The following is a 19408-nucleotide window of genomic DNA, read 5'->3' on the forward strand; positions in this document are numbered from 1 at the left end:
TCCATCTATTTGCCATGAAGTGATGGGACAAGATGCCATGATCTTAGTTTTCTGAATGTTGAGCTTTAAGCCAACTTTTTCACTCTCCTCTTTCACTTTCATCAAAAGGCTTTTTAGTTCCTCTTCACTTTCTGTCATAAGGGTGGTATCATCTGCATATCTGAGGTTATTGATATTTCTCCCGGCAGTCTTGATTCCAGCTTGTGCTTCGTCCAGCCCAGCGTTTCTCATGATGTACTCTACATATAAGTTAAATAAGCAGGGTGACAATATACAGCCTTGACATGCTCCTTTTCATATTTGGAACCAGTCTGTTGTTCCATGTCCAGTTCTAACTGTTGCTTCCTGACCTGCATACAGATTTCTCAAGAGGCAGGTCAGGTGGTCTGGTATTCCCATCTCTTTCAGAATTTTCCACAGTTTATTGTGATCCACACAGTCAAAGGCTTTGGCATAGTCAATAAAGCAGAAATAGATGTTTTTCTGGAACTCTCTTGCTGTTTTGATGACCCAGCGGATGTTGGCAATTTGATCTCTGGTTCCTCTGCCTTTTCTAAAACCAGCTTGAACATCTGTGGGAGTGGGTAATTACCCAGAATCCTAGGCTGGCCCCCTGGGAGTGGGTGGAAGGGATGACCATTATCCATCCATTACACTTGGGCTGGGCTGCTTGACAAACACCATCCTGGAGTTTTATTGCCGTTGTGTGAAAGCATAAATTGCCTATTCATCATAACAGCTACTTCTTATTGAGTGCTCCGAGCTCTTGTGCAAAGCCTACAGCATGCGTTAGATACTTAACCCAATGGCATGGTTTATCAGTGGCTTTTCATTAAAAAGATAAATTGACATTAAGAAGCATGTATTTGCAAAGATTTATGTTGTCTCCTCCCTTATACTCTGTCTTGGCCCAATATGATTTACTCTTAAGAGGTGTTTTGTAAAATACACAAACGTGTTTTTGTAAAGATGTGATGTATATTTTAGGAATTACCTCCATCCAATGTGCACGTTGCAGATCTGGCATTTGGGCCTGGGCCTAACAGAATATTTACTTTGATGACTACCCATCTCTCAAAAACAAGAGCGTGTTTGGCTAAGAGTCAAGAGACCTGAGTCTTTAGTCCAGTCTTTCCTGATTACACACTGGAAAAGCGAGTGATGGTTTTAAAATTTTCCTCCTGCTTAGAATTCTGTGTGAATGGAATGTGTATTTTGAGCAGGGCCAGAAAATCAGGCGAGGGTCAAACACATCTCTTCTCATTGTAGTTTCGTTGTTTGACTCCTGGGCCTCCACTTAAGTGGCCTCGGTGGTAAAGTGACATTGTCATGTCCACTGCCCCAGACCAAGGACAGAGTCCAGTGGTACAGTCCTGGAAACCTTCCTCTGTGAATTGACATCCATCATTCAGTAACCACTTTGAAAGCACATTAGCCCATTCTAATTCCGCTTGAGTGTATGATTAAGTGACCTGAAATGTTGTTGATTACACGTGCAGGACGAGCACACTGCACCATGTTGAAATGCGCTGGCGTGTTGCCAGCCTTCCACCATCTTTTCCCCCAAAACCCAGGAAGGGTTTGATCAAATGGCTTGTGAGGTCAGAGTAGATGATGACAGTCACCTGCCTTAGTCATTCTCTCTTTAAAAACAAAGATTCCTTTTAGCAATACAGAACGCCATTGGTGTAAAAATAGTGAAGCCTCCGTTTAGAATAAACACTAACTGCCCGACCCACCTGAAGAGGTGAATTCTGCCAGTTGGTGCTTGTCGTCTGCTGGGCAAAGCTCAGCAGTAGCCACAAACTTTTCAGAAGTGCTGGGTGTCAGCTTGGAAGGAAACAGAGGTAACAGGCTCTGGGAAACCAGTCCGTGACTCCAGCTGGCGCTGTCTTGGTGACTGCAATGCTGATTGGTGAATGAATAACGTTGAAGATGTAAGAATAGAGTTTGACTAAAATTGATTCACAGGATGTTCATGGGAGACGGCAGGCTTTTTCCTCAGTGACTGGCATTTAAACATGTCAAATCCACAGATTAAATATTCAAATTACAAAAGAGCATAGGTTAGTTTTGTATCACTTGCGCCTCAGGAAACCTGGGCTGCCTTCTGGACATTCCAGTTTCCTGTTAGGAATATTCCTGAGTCATCTGTTGAAGAATCTCAAGTTTTTCCAGTGATCAGAGAGAACCCTGTTCTGTCTGCTTTCGAAATTTAGGACAATTTTTGTCTCAATTTTCAGCATTTCTCTGGTTTCACAGTGATTTTCTGTAGCTGCTATGCAATCACCACCTTTCAGGACCCATACAGAGAGGTTGTTCCTCACATTTTCCCTTTGCCTCTGAGATGCTCTGAATCTTTTAGACTTCCCAATAAGAAGTAATTGCATCAGAAGTAATTCATGACATCAAATAGTTTGATAGATTTCAGTGCGATGGCTAAGATGTAATCTGTGTTGGCCACCTTGTCAGTGCTCTAGAATATTTTATGTCTGACCTGGCAGGGACGGCTATTTCAAGTCATCCCAGTGGTTTCTAACTTGCAAAGGCAAAGTGAAAGTGTTAGTTGCTCAGTCATGTCCAACTCTTTGCGACCCCATGGACTGCAGCCTGCCAGGGTCCTCTGTCCATGGGATTCTCCAGGCAAGAATACGAGAGTGGGTTGCCATTTCTTCCTCCGGGGGATCTTCCTGCCCAGGGATTGAGCCACCTGCAAAAGCAAAAAGCCCACAGATTATTTTAGTGCAGTACAGGGCCTTAAATGACTTCATCCTACTTCTCCTCATTTCCATCCCAGAAAAGAAACAGAAGAGGCAAAAGTGAATAAAAGATTGCATTTGAATAAATGTGGTATATTTTGAAGTATGTGGTTTGGGTTCTCTTTTAGTGTAGGTTCTTAACAGCAGTTGACTAAATGACACAGCTCAAAGTTTTGTGCAATTTATATTTTATACCAGTCCTGGACCACCCATCTGCTGATCCACCAAGGGACTGATTTTTCTGTGGACTTTCATCTGAGGACACTTGAATTATGTATCAATGAATCCTGGGTGTTTCCCTGAACTAGCAGGAATAGGCATTCTAACGGCCCAAAGGAGATGTCATGTCCTCTGTCAGGCTAAGTGTTGGTAACGTGCAAATGTTCTGTCAAGCTACATGTTAGATAATCATGCTCTCCTGTAAATCAGTGGTTTCTAGACTTTGGTTGTTTATCAGAATCACTCGGTGTGAGACTGCCTGTCCACACTGCGCATTATCCTTCACCTGAGTCGCTGGTTTCAGGAAGGTCACATTGACAGTAGGAGCAGATGACAGCCACATGCTCAGCCAGTCCACCTCAGTCCACACTGGGAGCTCATGGGCCAACAAATACTGTAGTCATTCCATCTTAGCCTCTCAGTAGCCTAATTTTTAATTGTCAAAAGTAAGCAACTGTATACTTCATTTGTACCAAAATTTAAAATCCCTGACCCACGAAGAGATCTTAATCAAACCTCAATTAAAACTTTTCTTCTACCAGATTTCTGTGTGGAAAACCCCCAAACATTAGAACGTGACCTTCGGTGTTGGTATATTCTATTGGAAAGCACCATGTTTTATTCATTTTGATTAAAAAACATATTTCCAAGTGGCTAACAGGGTCTAAAATTTTCATTATGAAAAAGTTTTGTAATGGTTCTATTGGTTTTCATTGTCTTTGTTCTGTCAGCTTTTTCACTCTCCTCTTTAAGTTGGCTTAAAGCTCAACATTCAGAAAACTAAGATCATGGCATCTGGTCCCATCACTTCATGGCAAATAAATGGGGAAACAGTGGAAACAGTGGCTGACTTTATTTTTATGGGCTCCAAAATCACTGCAGATGGTGATTGCAGCCATGAAATTAAAAGACACTCCTTGGAAAAAAAGTTATGACCAACCTAGACAGCATATTAAAAAGCAGAGACATTACTTTGCCAACAAAGGTTCGTCTAGTCAAGGCTATGGTTTTTCCAGTAGTCATGTATGAATGTGAGAGTTGGACTGTGAAGAAAGCTGAGCACTGAAGAATTGATACTTTTGAACTGTGGTGTTAGAAGACTCTCGAGAGTCCTTTGGACTGCAAGGAGATCCAACCAGTCCATTCTGAAGGAGATCAGTCCTGGGTGTTCATTGGAAGGACTGATGTTGAAGCTGAAACTCCAATACTTTGGCCACCTGATGCAAAGAATCAACTCACTGGAAAAGACCCTGATGCTGGGAAAGATTGAGGTCAGGAGGAGAAGGGGACGAAAGAGGATGAGATGGTTGGATGACATCACCGACTCGATGGACATGGGTTTGGGTGGACTCCGGGAGTTGGTGATGGACAGGGAGGCCTGGTGTGCTGTGATTCATGGGGTCACAAAGAGTCAGACACAACTGAGCGACTGAACTGAACTGAACTGTGCTGTCAGCACTATGAAGATAAGTTTAGTGGAACTGCTTCAAGAAGCTCCAGGTCAGTCAGGGCAAAGCTGAGAGAAACTGAATTGCACCACATACTTCCAAAGGAAGAGGTGTTGGCATCTTGTTCCAGAGAATTCCAGGAGCCCAGCAGAATCCATCGCAGGGTGTTGACACGTCACTTAGAGCAGGTGAAACATGACCTGCACAGGAAGAGGATGACTTAGGTCCACGGGAACAGTGATGGAGGTGGTGGTGGTGGTGTGCAGAGCCTCTTACCTGATGTCTTTTATTTTTTGTAACCACGCTGCCATACCGGTCATTTCAAGCTCAGTGGACCTTCGAGCCAGGACGGGCTTTGCAAAGCATCTTGTCCAGTCTTCTTATAGATGAGGGAGTGGAGGCTCAGGCATGCATTGCCCAAGTTGCCATGACTGGTAAGGGACGGAGCCAGTGAGCACTCAGTAGTAGACAGAACATCCTCACCTTGTCCTGTCGTTGACTCTTTCCCTGCCTCGTGGGCCCACTGGCTTTCTGTGCATGGGGCACTGAGTGCTGTATGCAAATAGGGGGCAAGGAGCCCATGGCTCCCCTGCTCACATGCATGTGCCATTGTCCCATCGGATTTCACTTTCAGAACAAAAGTTCACAGATAAGTTATTAAGAATTTCAAGACATTAACATCAGTGTATGAAACCAATCTTGAGGCCCTTCTGACGGTGGGCTCTATGTGATTTTTTTTAAAACAAGCATCAGGGGCAAATCTAATTTGGTCTTGAGTACCCAGGTATTGGGGCTTCCCTGGTGGCTCAGATGGTAAGGAATCCTGCAATGCAGGAGACTCAGGTTCGATCCTGGATTGGCAAGTTCCCCTGGAGAAGGGAATGGCAACCCACTCCAGTATTCTTGCCTGGGAAATCCCATGAACAGAGGAGTCTGCTGGGCTACAGTCCATGAGGTTGCAAAGAGTCAGACACGACTGAGAGACTAACACACACACACACAGAGGTATTAGCAACATCTTCTAGATTCTAGAAACCAATTTGGACACTGTACTAACAAGTGCCCTTGGAGGCACATCTCTTTTTAATCCCATTGCCTTGTTCATCTCCAGGTCCATTGATTTGTTTATAGCTTATTCACAGAGGTCTCATCCAAGCTGTACCTCTGCACGGAGGTTTGGGGTGGGTGTGGGATGCAGAGTGCCCTTCGAAGTTCATTCAGGCAAGATGGGCACAGAAGGGAACACTCGTGGACAGGGAAAGTTCTAAAAGGATGCAGAATCACTATCTCTTCCTTCTTCCTCTCTCTCCATCCTCCTTGGATCTGTATGATTGTGGTGTGAGCATGAGAACCCAGAAGACAGAAATCCTAGCCTTTCGTGAGTACCCTATAGGACGCTTTGTACGAGTCTCTAAGGGCAGGACTTCATCGCCCTCACAGTAGCCTGAGGAAGGCAGGTTTCTACTGGCCATTTTAACAGATGACAAAGCTGAGGTCACATGGCATCACCAAGGTTGGTACCTGGTGGAGCTGGCCTTGAAGGAGTGGTGGGCATCCAGAGTGCGTCTTGGGCGGTGACCCGGATTCTCCAAGGTGACACAGCTGGTCACCTAGTCACCATCATGGCTGCCTGACCCTTGAGTTCCCAGCTTTGGCATCCAATGGCCTGAGTCAGTCAATGCTCAGCGTGGCCTCTGACCAGCTCTGTGACCTTGACTGAGTCCTGTTGGCTTCCTTTGATCTGGGTTCCTCTGTCCAGGCAAGGGGGTAATTATGCCCGCCTCCCAATGCCATCATGAAGGCAAGAATGAAGGAGCATGGGTTCAAGTTCCAGCAGCAATGCTGGTACAGAGGAGACCTCCCAGTCCCTGAGTTCTGGCCACTCTCCACCCCTTTTGAGCTGGTGTCACATCTCTGGGCGAAGGGGGGTATGGTGGCCTTCTGGACACGGTGCTACCTTGGTTCCCCATCCACCCAGCTCTTTCGCTGTAGCTTTTAAAGGGAACTGGCCAAGTGTCCCTGGTAACTGATGCTTCCAGTCTTATATGATGACTTGCTGATCATTGCAGAGGAGTGTATACAATGACTGGGCAAGAATAAGGTCTTCATGCTCCCAGAGTTCTCAAGTTTAAAGGGTTCCCATCAGCTTTTTCCCTACCCTGACAGACTCACCCCATAATTTGCCAAATTCTTCTGCTGAGAATTTTTGAAGCTTCGATGTCTTCAGATTTCATTTTGAATTTGAAAATGTCCAGCTTCCTTCCCACCAGTGTGGGAGGTGGGTAAAGGGAGGTGATGTGTCTTTCCATTGGAAATTGCTGTCCTTCGGAGCAGCTGCATTTATAACTGAGAGAGGGATGGTTCGAGGGAAGAATGGGAGGAAGAGGAAATGGGTAGATTGAACCCAGGAGGCCTTTCTGGAGGAGGGGGCTTTCAGCTGTGCCTTCCGGGAAAAGGGGAAGAGCTGGGGAGGCAGTGTGGGAGGGATTTTGGCAGATAATGCAGAGAAAAATCCCCCTCAGAGCACCCCCGACCCACCCAGCTTTGAGGTTGAGCTACCACCTCCCCCTGGGTAAGAGGACATCCTTGCCCCAGGGGTCTCTAGCTAGCAGAGAAGGGATGGCTCCATTGATCCCACAAGTGCGATCTCAATAGTTGCAGGTCAGCAGTTACCAGAAGGGCTTGGGAGACCTGCCCGTGTTCATATTGGCTGGTCCATGCTTAGCGGACGAGTTAATTGGGGGCCCTCCCAGGGAGAGCCCATTGATGGTACGCCACTCTTAATGAGGAGACTCAGCTCCCCACGGGATGTGATAATTAATCAGGAAGCATATTGTTAGGGGATCAGCTGCCTTGTCTCCTCATGTATGCCTTGTGTACACAGGAAAAAGGAGAAACTTGCCCTTTTTCCATTGAAACTGGTTGAAAAGCTCATCATCTCATCCTTGTGTATGGTTTGGCTTTCAGCGTGGTTCCAGGGTGTTGGGGTCCGTTTCTGTCCGGCATGATGAGAACCCCAGTGAGGATATTATTTATCTTTCTCGTTCAACTTCTGGTTGCAGATCTCCTGAAGTCTCAGCCCCATTCAGGACCCCAAGCCATCTGCACTCAGAGCACACTGTTTTTCTGACTGAGACCAATCCCATCATACCTTCCCATCGTTATGGATGACATCCTAGAAGAAGGGGCCAATGATCCCTCACTCCTAAGGCTGTGATGTGAACTATAAAAAGCAAGTAACAAATGGACCCTTCTCAGGGCCTTACGGGGGTGTCTTTGTAACCTCCCTGTCACCACTACCACCTCTTCTAAGACGAAATGCCTTCAATCTTAGAGAAACTATTCCCTCCACTTCCTCTTTGCTTACTCCCACGTCAGAGGGAGCAGTGTTCCATCCTCCTCTGCCTCTCCTGTGACCTCCATCCGTTGTTTCTCCACCTTCACTTGATTCTCCTTAAGTCTCTTTCAACCCCCTATCTTCTTTTCAGCCTTCGGGGACTCTCTTCCTCAGGGTGTTTCTCCCCCTTCATCTGCCTACATCTTTCTCTCACCCTCCCCTCATGTTTCTTCAGAGAGCAGGCTGCCCCTGCTTCCTCTTCTTCATTCCACCGGACTGTTGTCTAAAGTGGGTGGGGGGTGGGGAGAGCCAGTGTCGGGGGAGCTGAACCCTTAACCTCTGGGATCTGGTGCTGGGTCCTGGGAGTGTCGTACTTGAGGTGAATTGTAGGTCACCCTGGTGGTGTCAGAGAATTCCTTGGTGGTGTGGGGAAGTCCACCCCCATCTCTCCCCACCCCCCCCACACACACAGATTGGTGACCAGAATGGTTAGAGACAAAGTAAGCCTGGAAAGACCATTCTTAACGGAATAGATCATAGAAGAAAAATCAAAATGGTCTTGACAAGTGGAATACTGAACCCAGAGAAATAAACCTGGGCACACAGCCCTATTACAAGATTACAATTTCAGCTGGACCACAAGAGCCTTGCATCTTGAGTTATAGTTGTGCTCAGACTTGGGAATTGCCATCTTCCCACCAAAACCCTTCTCATGGAAGTTTCTCGGGCTGTGTGGTGGCAAAGGGCCCACTCTGCTTGCCCCTTGGCTTCTTCCTTGCTCCTCCTGTACTATTCAACTCTGTCTGACACTGTTAGCTTGATGCCCTTCATGGGACCTTTTTCTCATCCCATCGTCCCACTTTGGCCTTATTCCCTGGCTTTTCTGATTTTTTCCTTCTTGGGCTCTTTGACCTCCCTTTCAAGTGTTTCCTTAACCTTTATATTTAAAAGTCAGTGTTCCTTAAAATTCAAATCTCAGTGTCGCTGGACTTTCTAATCTCCCCCTAGTCATTTGTTTGCTGTTCATTTAAAGTATGTTCTTTGAAGACCTACAGTTGAGGACTGTTCTAGGAGCCGGTGATACAACAGAGGACAAAGAGACAAAAATGTCTGTCCATAAAGGGCTTATATTCTAAGGGAAGAGAGGCAATAAATGGATGAGTGAACAGCTAGATCAGTGGTGGATTGTGGTTAAAGTCACAGTGAACAACCAAGGTTAAGAGACTGAGCCTGTCAGGGCTCCTCTTTGAGGCAAGAGAGTCAGGGAGGGTCCCCTGTGAAGGTACATTTGAGCACAGATGGACTTTGTGCATTCCCAAGGGTCCCTCTAGACCACAGCTGCCTAGATCCTCGTCTCTGGGAGCCCCCAGTCCACCAAAGCCACGTTCCCGATTGCCTCCTGGACAGCTTCCGCAGGCCATCTGGGGACCCCTGAAACCACAGACTGAGCTCTCATACCAAACCTCTGCCTCCTCCTCCGTTTCCCCATTTGGTTCACAGCACTGCCAGCTCTTCACTCCCCCAAGCTAGAGACTCCAGACTTCCCTTCCCACCTTCTCCTTTTCTACTCCCCTGATCCAATCAGGCGTCATCAGGGTCCTTGCCTTCCTCCTCATGCCCTCATTCACACGCCCCTTCTCTCACCTGTACTCCCTCAGGATACTCCAAATGAGTTTGGCAGCCTCTAGGTTTGCCCTGTGCCATGCTGTCTTTCCCATTACCAACAGGACGACCTTCGGAATTCATGAGTTAGATCTGCTCTCAAGCCTTCCATCTCTACCTACCCACTGCCTCCAGGATTAGCAGGTGTTCAACCTCCCTGGATCCCACTCTGCTGGTTCAGCTGCCTCATTTCCCTCCCCACTCCCACACCCTATGCTCTGGCCCCTCTGTCAAGAAAATCATCTCCCCAACACTTTGAAAATACCCTTTCTCCTTTTGTATGCTTTTCAGAATTTCCTGGACTGATCTATCCCTGCCCCCGCCCCACCCCCTGCTTCCCTGCTCTTAGTCTTTTGCTCACCTACCTTGCAGGCTGGGAATCCCTGGTGGCTCATATGGTAAAGAATCCGCCTGCAATATAGGAGACCCAGGTTTGATCCCTTGGTCAGGATGATACCCTGGAGGAGGGCATGGTAACCCACTCCAGTAGTCTTGCCTGGAGAATCCCATGGACAGAGGAGCCTGGCAGGCTACAGTCCATGGGGTCGCAGAGTCGGACACGACTGAGCAACTAACACAACAACTCTGTAGGTTTTTAACCTTAGTGCAGTAGCCAACTCTGTTCTGTGAAGCTTTGCCCCATTCTCTTCCCCCACCTTGCCCTCCTCTCCTTTGTTGGGATACCATAGTGCTTGTATCAGATTGGACTCCCCTGGTTTAGAAGGGTTCTCTGAATTCCATTAGCCTACATTGTACCTGGTTGAACCATAAGAAACTCCTGTTCTTTTAGTCAATATCAGGAAGCTTGTATGGTTCAATCTACTGTATCCAGTTTATGTCAATACTTGTTATTCCTGTTTGGGCTTTGCTTTCAGAAATATTCATACCTTCCACCAGAATGCTTTAAAACGTGGGGCTCAGAATAATTTTCAGCTCTCGGAGATATTTTGCATCCTGTTCATTCTACATAGTCCATTTTTCTGGCCAAAAATGGATGTGAACTTCAGAAAAGTTCTCAGTGTATACTCCGCTTTCTTTCTGGCTATGAACAACTTTCCTGTCATGTTTCTTCTGATTCACAAAATTCTTCTGGTTTGTCACAAACACCAGTGAGGATTTGAGGATGCTTAGAAAGTGATGCGATGGTAACTTCTAGAATTGTCATACTCATTTTCTCATGAAAAGAAAATGACAAAGTTGTGAACAAGGCAAAAGCAACGCATAGTCTATTTATAGTTTTTCAAGGTGAAAAAGAGATCAGACTGTCAACTGGAGAATTTGTAAATATTTTGTCCAATGGTTATGATTTCCGTGACTCTGATACAGAGCTAGAGTGGCCCCTAAATTTAGAATGTCTTTTATATTCTGCCTGCCCACTTCCACCAACATTTTCAAATGCTCTTCTTAAGTAATAACCCCCCCAAATTATTCTGCCATTTCTATAATTGAATGATTTTGCTTTTGATTGAGTGATTGCACTTTTTAAATAAAACCCAATAATGTAGCTAATCACAGTTGTGCCCTTTTGTGCTGAATTGAATTTTGTTTGGGTATTAATTCTCTCTTGAACTGCTGAGGGAGAACAAGCCTGTCATGAAAGAACATTCGGCATCTTCCCCTCTGAATACACCTAAGCCATTTTTGAAAAATGTTTGCAGACCATCCTATGTGGACACATCATCACGTTTTCCTTTGTGGGTTAGTTACATCACATCCGTGTTTCTTTTTGCAAGTCTGAAATCTTAGGCTGCCATGCTTCTCAATCCTTCCACCATGAGACAATAAAGTTGTCTGGGGCCGGAATTCAAGGGACTGGCTAGTTGACTGTGGGCATGGTCTCCTAAGACAAGGCTGAAAGTGGAAAATGAGATGTACAAAATGAAAAATGTTGAAACAAGCTAAACTGGTTTTTAAAATCTTTTCTGGTTCAACCGGGCCGGAGGCATTGAATGTAGAAGTCTTCAGGGATTATCTCACATGAATGCATTAAAAGCTCAGGTTGTTAGAAGATTTTAATTCAGGATCTTATACCTTTTTTTGTTTTCAACAAACAGAGCAACAGACCTTCAAAACTTGGGAGAGGCCTTTTTAGGAGATGGTGGCCTCCTCCTTGTCTTTATGTCTGCTTCTGAGATGTGTTCACCCCCAAACAACTAGCAGACTGTCTGAATCAGGAAACCCATCACCCTGTACTTATCAGTGGTCATGAATGTATTTAACTCAAGTTTCTAGAATTTTTTTTTAATTGAGGTACAACTGACATACAATATTATGTTAATTTTAGGTATACAGCATAGTGATTCAGTGTTTGCATACATGGCAAAATGCTCACCATGATATGTCTAGTTGCTGTCTGTCACCTTACAAAGTTAATACAATATTATTGACTGTATTTCCCATACTGTACATTACATCCCCACAAGTCACTCATTATTATAACTGAAAATGTTTACATCCTAATCTCCTTCACCCGTTTCTCCCTCCTCCCCAAACCCTCTCCCCTCTGGAAGCCACCAGTCTTGTCTCTATGAGTCTGGATTTTGCTCATTTGGTTTGGTTTGTTTGTTGGATTCCACGTATAAGAGAAATCAGATGGTACAGTATCTGTCTTTCTCAGTCTGACTCACTTCACTTAGCGTCCATGGATGGACCTTGAGGGTGTTACACTGAATTTCTCTAAATCTTTTGAATAGGAGCAGTGAAGGTGAGCAGGTCAAACAAATGTTTAAAAATGGTGGAGAAATTAGTGATGTTTGGAACCATATAGCTTATAACTCTGATATATATGCTTAGATGGGTTGAGAACATTGGTTCAATAGTATCTGAGGATGCAAGGAGACTTGTGAGAGCAGTAGTCACAATCATTGTTTTTAAAATAGCCTTTCTGCTGAACAATTAGAACGTTCTTGAAAACAGCCTTTTGACTCCAAATGTGGGATTCTAAGGACTAAGGCTCCATACAGAAATAACCAGATCAAGAAGAAAAACCACTCTAGTTTGATTTTTTAACCAAGGAGTCAGCAAACTGTCAGCTAGATATACTTGTAGCATATTATGTTCCTTTTAAAATAAAGATGGATACTTTTTTATGAAATAGGTTTCAGCTGAAGTTTCTCTTACTATCTCATATGTTAGCTATAGATAAGGAAAAGGGTTCTGGGGCTGAATTGCTATACTGCTGTTGTTAAATCGGTGTTTAGGCCCTCCTCCTTCTTCTGTCCTTTTTCTCCCCTCTTTGATATGTTCAGGTCAATCTAGCTAGCTTGCTAGAGGTTGTGTGAAAGACACATTTTAGAAAATTGGAAGTGTGGTTGATTTACAGTGTTGTTAATAGTTTCAGGTGTATAGGACAGAGATTCAGAAGATATTCATATATGCATATCTGTCCTTTTTCTGATTCCTTTCCATTGTAGATACTTAAAAGATATTGAGTATAGTTCCATGTGCTAGCAAGTAAGGCCTTGTTGTTTATCTATTTCATACATGGTAGTGTGTATAATCTCAAACTCCTAATTTACCCCTTCCCTCCCCTTTTGCCTTTGGTAACATTAAGTTTGCTTTCTTCCGTCAGTCCATGGGTCTCCTTTTGTACATGGTAACTGGTATCATTTTTGTTTGATTTTTACATTCCACATATAAGTGATGTCATATGGCATTCTGTCTTTTTCTGGAAAAACACATATTAAAGGAAGAAAAAGAAAACGGAGACTCCGGGCAAGTCTTTTACCTGGATCCTAGGGTCTAGGGTCAAGGGTAAAGGAAATAAAACAAACTGATGCGGTGTCCAGGGGTCCCAGGGGAAGGTGAGAGTTCCCTTGTGGGAAGAAATGAGGCTTTCTGCAGAAACACACAGGGGCCGGCGGAGCGCCGAGTCACGTGGTGGGAGGGGGCTCTCTTCTCTCTCACAGCCCCTGCTCTGATGTCACAAATCTATTCTTTCCTGGGAGAATTAATTAGCATTCGTCGGGTGCAGTTGGCGAGGAGGAAGGAGGGAGCTGGAGCGCGCGTGTAGGCAGGCGAGCCAGAGGCGCAGCGCGGTCTGTGGGGCGCGGGGGGTGCCCCCCCCCCGGGAGCCGCATCGGGGACTTGGGCAGCGGCGAGCAGGGGTGGCGGTGTTATAACCGGGATCCTCCGTGACGTATGGCTGCCGGCCCCTTGGCAGCTGTCTTTCTGGACCAGTAGGCGGAGGGGAATTGACGCCGCCGGAGACTTTTGCATCTTGGAAGGGACTGTAATCTTCTGGAGTGAAGAACCGAAGCTCTCCATCACCCGGGTGTAAATAAGAGCCGGAGGGGAGAGCAAAAGAAAAGGAAGAGGAGGGGGAGACGTGGGTGTCGGGGGCGGGGGAGCGGGCAAAGCATTTTTGGTGGATGGTATGAAGCCAGCCATGGAAACTGCAGCGGAGGAGAATACTGAACAGAGCCGAGAAAGAAAAGGTACCCTGGGCTCTGAGAAGAGCCCATGTAAAGCTTTTCACTGCGGGGGGAGTGGCTAGAAAGGGGCAGCTGGATTTGTGTCTCTGAAACTATCCGGATGGCCTGGTCTGGCTCTTAGGGTGGTTTTCTCCTAGAGGCTGGTGTTAAATGAATAGAGAGCAGCCTCTTTTGAGTGCATCACTCGTCCAAATCTTTCTCCCAAACGTGGTATTGCACGGAAGGAGGTCCACAATCTGTCACCTTGGGAAGCTGGGTTGGGGAAATTGTCTGTTTTAATTACTATAATGAGCCCTAACTGAGATCCTAGGCTCGGCAAGTTATATTCCGGGGACATGGAATGCATTGTCTGTTAGTAATGCAGAGGGGAAACGGGAGGGACACGCGTATCAAAATACGCTTTGGTTCTGCTGATGCTGTACTGATTTTGGACATGCTCTAATTTTTGTATTTAATGCGATTGCTATTTCTGTGTATCAGACCCTAACTCTGATGTGTAATAACCATTTACAGTTGGAGCTTGAGAGAGAAAACATCAGCTCTGTGGGCTAGTACTGATGGAAGACGGTTTGGGGGGGTGCGTGGGTGGGTGGGAGGTTAGTCTTTTGCTGTTTCTGACTTGGAGATCTCCAACAGGAAAATCCACACAGGTCCTGTTCTTCAAAGGGCATCTGAGAACACATCCCGATCTTGACTTTTGCGAGAAGTCAGTGTTTTGCGGTAGGAAGATGGCAGAAAATAGAGGCTAACATTAATCTCTCTTTTCCTAGATAATGACTGGTTTAGGTTCACTACCTCACAGAATCAGCTCAGGCCCTGTGAGGTGAAGAGCATCTCACTGCATTGTAATTTACCTCCTTCACCCAAAGTTACTGTCCTAAAGGCACCAGAACACGTTCGGTACCTGCAGTGGCTCTTATAGCAAAAGCTCCCCATGCTAGGGTTGTTTCTCCTGACCCTGACATCCACTAATAGTCACTAAACAATAGTCAGTCTCCCGGATAGAGATACAGGTACATTTTACATAAGACTATGTAGGTTGATCCGTCTGAAATTCCTGATAGTCAACCATTTTGCATCTGCAAAAACAGCAATTTCGAGAATTTCACTGTGCTAGCATGCTTGGGTAGAACAGTCCTTGAATAACATTCTCCCCTAAACTGAGCAATTTCACTTTTTAAATTAATTGCTTTTCAAAGTATGATAAAATATGCAGAGAACAAAATGTGCCTTTTGAACCATTCTTAGATGGATAATTCGGTGGAATTAAGTACATAGCATTTAGATTTCTGCAATTGATAGTTGAGCTTAATTGCTGCGGCAAACCTACTGCCCCCCCCAAACAACAGCAAAAGCCAGCCCCCATATCCCCCTGCCTTTTCTTATATGTATACATTTGTTCATTTATATGAATGACCAAATAGCAGTAAGAGAAGCTTGCGGGAATATTTGTAAAGCTAAGGAACTGAGATAAAAGTTGAAAGATTGATTTCCATGACAAATAGAGACAAAGCTTGGGAGATGTAATCACGCAATAACAGCATTGTTGTGAAGAAGCCAATCACAGTTGTAGCAATTTTCCCCAAAATAGATGCTTAGAACACACTTTGTATTAATATGCAGCTGAAACCACTTTTGGTCTCCACAGAAGCAAGAACAGGGCATAAAACCAATGTAGAATCCTTACTACCTAACTCTGGTTCTCACCATTGTTTATCTTCTGGAGTGCTATTAATTCATATCCATTAAATATTTATTATTTAATACCAAAAATCTACAGCTGCTACTCCATCCCTGGCAGTCTGTATATGAAAACTCATTAGTGAGGGTTCCAGAGACAAAATTAGAAGCAAAAGATAATTTCTGGAGGAACTTTAAAAATTAACAAAATGGATAAACACTAGCTGTTGAATAGTCCAGATGTACCAAGTTACTGCAAGACACGGTCACACGTATAGCTTATACTCGAGTAAGAACATGGGCCCGGGATTGGATTTTGAGCACAGCAACAGGGGTCACGCTTGCCCTTAACCCACCACGAGTGTTGATCTGGACGGCAGCCTGCCTGCTGAGCTTGGTTTAAATGAACAAGTTCATCTGCCAGCCAGGCAGAGTCAAAGCTTCCACGAGTGTGTCTTTGTAGTGTGCCCAGTTTGCTCTCCCATCGTAGTCCAAGGCACATACAGAGGCATAAAATGATAAACATTTTTGGACATGCTCACCACTCCAGGATTCCTTCAGACTTAATTTTAAATTTATAAAATCAGTGTTCACTTAAATGAATATTTACAAGTTTGACACAGAGAATGCATTATATAATTCTTGAGCAGGTGGATCTGGGGGGATGGGATGGTTTCCTTTAAGCCTGTCACCAAAGGATTTATTTTAGTAAATTGAATCCTCTACATTTTGTCACTTCCCACAGAGCGTTTTATGCACATGTATTTTTCCCCCTCTATTCTTCCTTTCCCAGTTGTTTTCATTGTCGGTGGTACGGGCGATACTTATCTCTGAATTTGGAGTATTATTGCCCAGTGGCTAAAACCCAGTAGCTTGTGGATTAATGGCTTTAGATAATTATTAATAATGTTTACTAAGAATACAAGTTATTATAAACTGATCTCAGCTTTTCCAGACAGTCTCACTTCTCAGAGTTTTAGCAGGACAAAGAAAGCTGTTTCTTTAAACTCAATCAGAATGACTTTGTTCCTGTTGTAAACAAAGATAATCCAAGTCCTTAAAAAAAAAAAAAGAGTATGTGTTTTGAAACAGTCTCCTAGCTTTTGTCACGGAACCCTACTGGATGCTTAAAATTCACAAGAAGTAATTTAGCCTTTATTCAGGAATTTTTACAGAAAGCAAGAGGTTTTCTCAGAAGGATGTAAACAAAAAAAGCCAAATTATTACCAATCACAGTTTTTAAATCGGAAGCATTAAATTAAATCAAAGTGTTGGGGATTCAGTAAGCAGATTCACTGAAATGGAATAAGTGGAGGAAATGAAGACAGAATAAAAGCAACTAGATCATGAGACTCGATAATAAAGAGATGAGAGTGAGGTTTCTATTTATTTCTGTGGAGTATTACTTGATGTCAATTCATTTGTGAAAAACCAATGCATCTAGACTCACTGGGAGGGTGTAATCTAGGGGCAGAAAAAACAATGGAATCACTTGCTCTATTAGATGGGAAAAAAACCCTAAGTATCTGTTAGGAAAATTATTTTTATTACATGTAGGAAATTGGAGTCTACTGAAGCAATTGTAGTCAGGCTAGTTAAGCTCCTGTGAATCATTGCTCAACTACATTTCAGAACTCCAGGTGTCAAATTAAATTTCTAAGCACATAAAAAGAAAAATGTAGAAAACCAGGAATAATGTGTAATTTAAAATGAATTGCAGGCCATAGTCAACATAAGAAATGAATGTGAATGGTTGATATAATTAGAAAATGAACACATCCATTTAAATCTTTTTAATCAAATAGGTATAATTTCTTAGGTTTTTATTTTTTTAAAAAAATTGAGTGAAAGACGTGCACTTCTGGCCAAAAAAAAATTTATTTGTATTGTTTTTGTTTAGGAAGGAAAGCACTTCTCTAGAATATCTGACCTGTAGGCTAAAAACCCAGAGGGACACATTTAGCACATTACACTCATCCTGGTGATCTGGGAGTTATTTGATGTTGAGATTTTTATTGACATTTTCTGACTTGATTACGTACATATGATACGGAGAAAGTTGTAGATGCAGTTTTTTCCTATAAGCATCTTCCAAGGAGGACATTTGAAGAGAGTGTATCTGGGGATGAGACTAGAGAAAAGCAGGGCCGGCCAGATGGTGCTGGACATATGTGGCAGGTATGATACAGCTTGCTTTTATTTTTTTTAGAAAATTTAAATGTGGAGAAGATCTCAGCAAGCCAGTTGGTACCTCTCTTCCTTTGATACGATCATTTCCTTTCAAAGATTTGGCCTTGCTCATTCATTAGACAAAGAATTTGGACTCCTTTCTGGAGACGGAGATTTACCTTCCTTGGAAGTGAGCGGAAATCCTGAATTCCGATTGTAATGTTAAAAAACATCGTCTCTCCCTGTTATTTGGGAGTACATGCCAATGTAAACAGTCTTCATAACATGACTTATTAGCTTCGCTGTATCTGAGAACACATGACGTAACCAGTGTCCCCATGACATAAGTTTCCCCTCACTGGGACTGGTGATAAATTGGCGTGTTCTGAGATACTCCCTTGCTTGTTTCTCCTTGAGACCCAGTGTCCATCCATGTGAGATGGTTGGCCAGGAATAAGGATGGCTGTGGGGTGGAGGAAGGTGGCTTTTAAGAGAGGGAAGCCAGACTCCCACCTTCACAAATGTACCTGGTTGTGCATTCTTTGGTTCATTTCTTTATTCATTTAATAATGCTCATCTCGGAAGCATCACCCTTCTTCTGCCCTGTCAGCTCATGTCATAGGAGCAGAAGGTGCCAACTCATCATAGGAACCATTCTGTAGAGTATAATCTTGCTTTTTACAGTACTCTTGCTGATTGGTGGCAGATTAAATCTCAGAGGATGATGTCCAAGAGGAGAATTTTGATCCTTGGCCAGCCCAGAGAAAGTATAATAGAGAAAATAAAATATTTTCCTATTTTGTAGACTCATTTGATGAATTGCATTTTTTTTTTTTTTTTTGTATTTCACGCCTGACTGACTGTCTTTGAGATCAGGGATCAGTGCACTTGATCTGTAATGGGCCCGAGAGTAAATATTTAGGCCCAGTGGGCCAAGTAGTGTTGTAACTACTCAACGCTTCCAGGTAGTGTGAAACAGCCACAGATAGTGGATAAGCGCATAGGTGTGGCTGTGTTGCAGTAAAACTTCATTTGCAAAACTAGGTGGCCATCACTGGCTGACCCCTACTATATCCTGTAGTGTTGTTATAGCGTCCTTTAATATTTTAAACTCTGCTTGAGAATGGAGGATGACAGACATAGCTTTCAGAGACCTGGCCCACTGAGTATGGTTTATTTATTTATTTTTATTTAGGAAGCTTAATCTTTGTTATTTAGTTGCTTCCAGTGATAATTTCCTAGATGGCAGAAAGCACACCAGCCTGCAGTTTAGTTATATAGCCTCATCCCTAAATCACAGCATCTGAATCAATGGGGGGAAAGTGTCCACAGCATTATTTTTATTTTCTTTCGTCAACCCCCCCATCGTTTGTGTCGTGCCCATCTTTGGCGATGACCACTCAGTTCTCTGTTGCACCTCAGCCTCAACCATAAATAGTATGCAGTTGGCCAAGAAGTTCATTGGGATTTTTCGGTTCCCTCTTATGGAAAAACGCAATCAAACTTCTTGACCAAGACCATTTCTGAGATGTCATAGTATTCTGTGCTTCCTCGAGAATATCCAGAGGTCTCCTGCCCATGTCTCCCTCCTACTCTCTAAGGGGAGCATTTGCAGTCTTCCCACTGAAGAGCAGAAGCTGAAATCTTCCTGCATCTGAACGTTTTCCCCACTTCTTGGCAGTTGGCAGTCCAGAAAGGATG

At 44.0% G+C, this 19408-nt stretch overlaps 1 protein-coding gene across 5 annotated transcripts in view; it reads left to right on the forward strand.

Annotated features, from left to right (window-relative positions):
• The window catches only part of GPM6B (glycoprotein M6B), a 161414-nt gene that overhangs the window by 101446 nt on the left and 40560 nt on the right, over positions 1-19408 (forward strand). For 2 of the 5 annotated variants that reach the window (XM_070365475.1, XM_005889582.3), the window contains exon 1: positions 13413-13861. The exons of 1 other annotated variant lie outside the window; for it this stretch is intronic. In XM_070365475.1, the coding sequence (XP_070221576.1) occupies positions 13801-13861 (61 nt within the window). In that variant the 5' untranslated portion in view covers positions 13413-13800. Of the gene's footprint in view, positions 1-13405; positions 13862-19408 lie in introns of those variants that run through there. 2 more of the 5 variants (XM_005889581.3, XM_014476328.2) reach the window with 2 other exon arrangements.

This window comes from Bos mutus, chromosome X, assembly GCF_027580195.1.
Source record: "Bos mutus isolate GX-2022 chromosome X, NWIPB_WYAK_1.1, whole genome shotgun sequence".
Taxonomy (NCBI): domain Eukaryota; kingdom Metazoa; phylum Chordata; class Mammalia; order Artiodactyla; family Bovidae; genus Bos; species Bos mutus.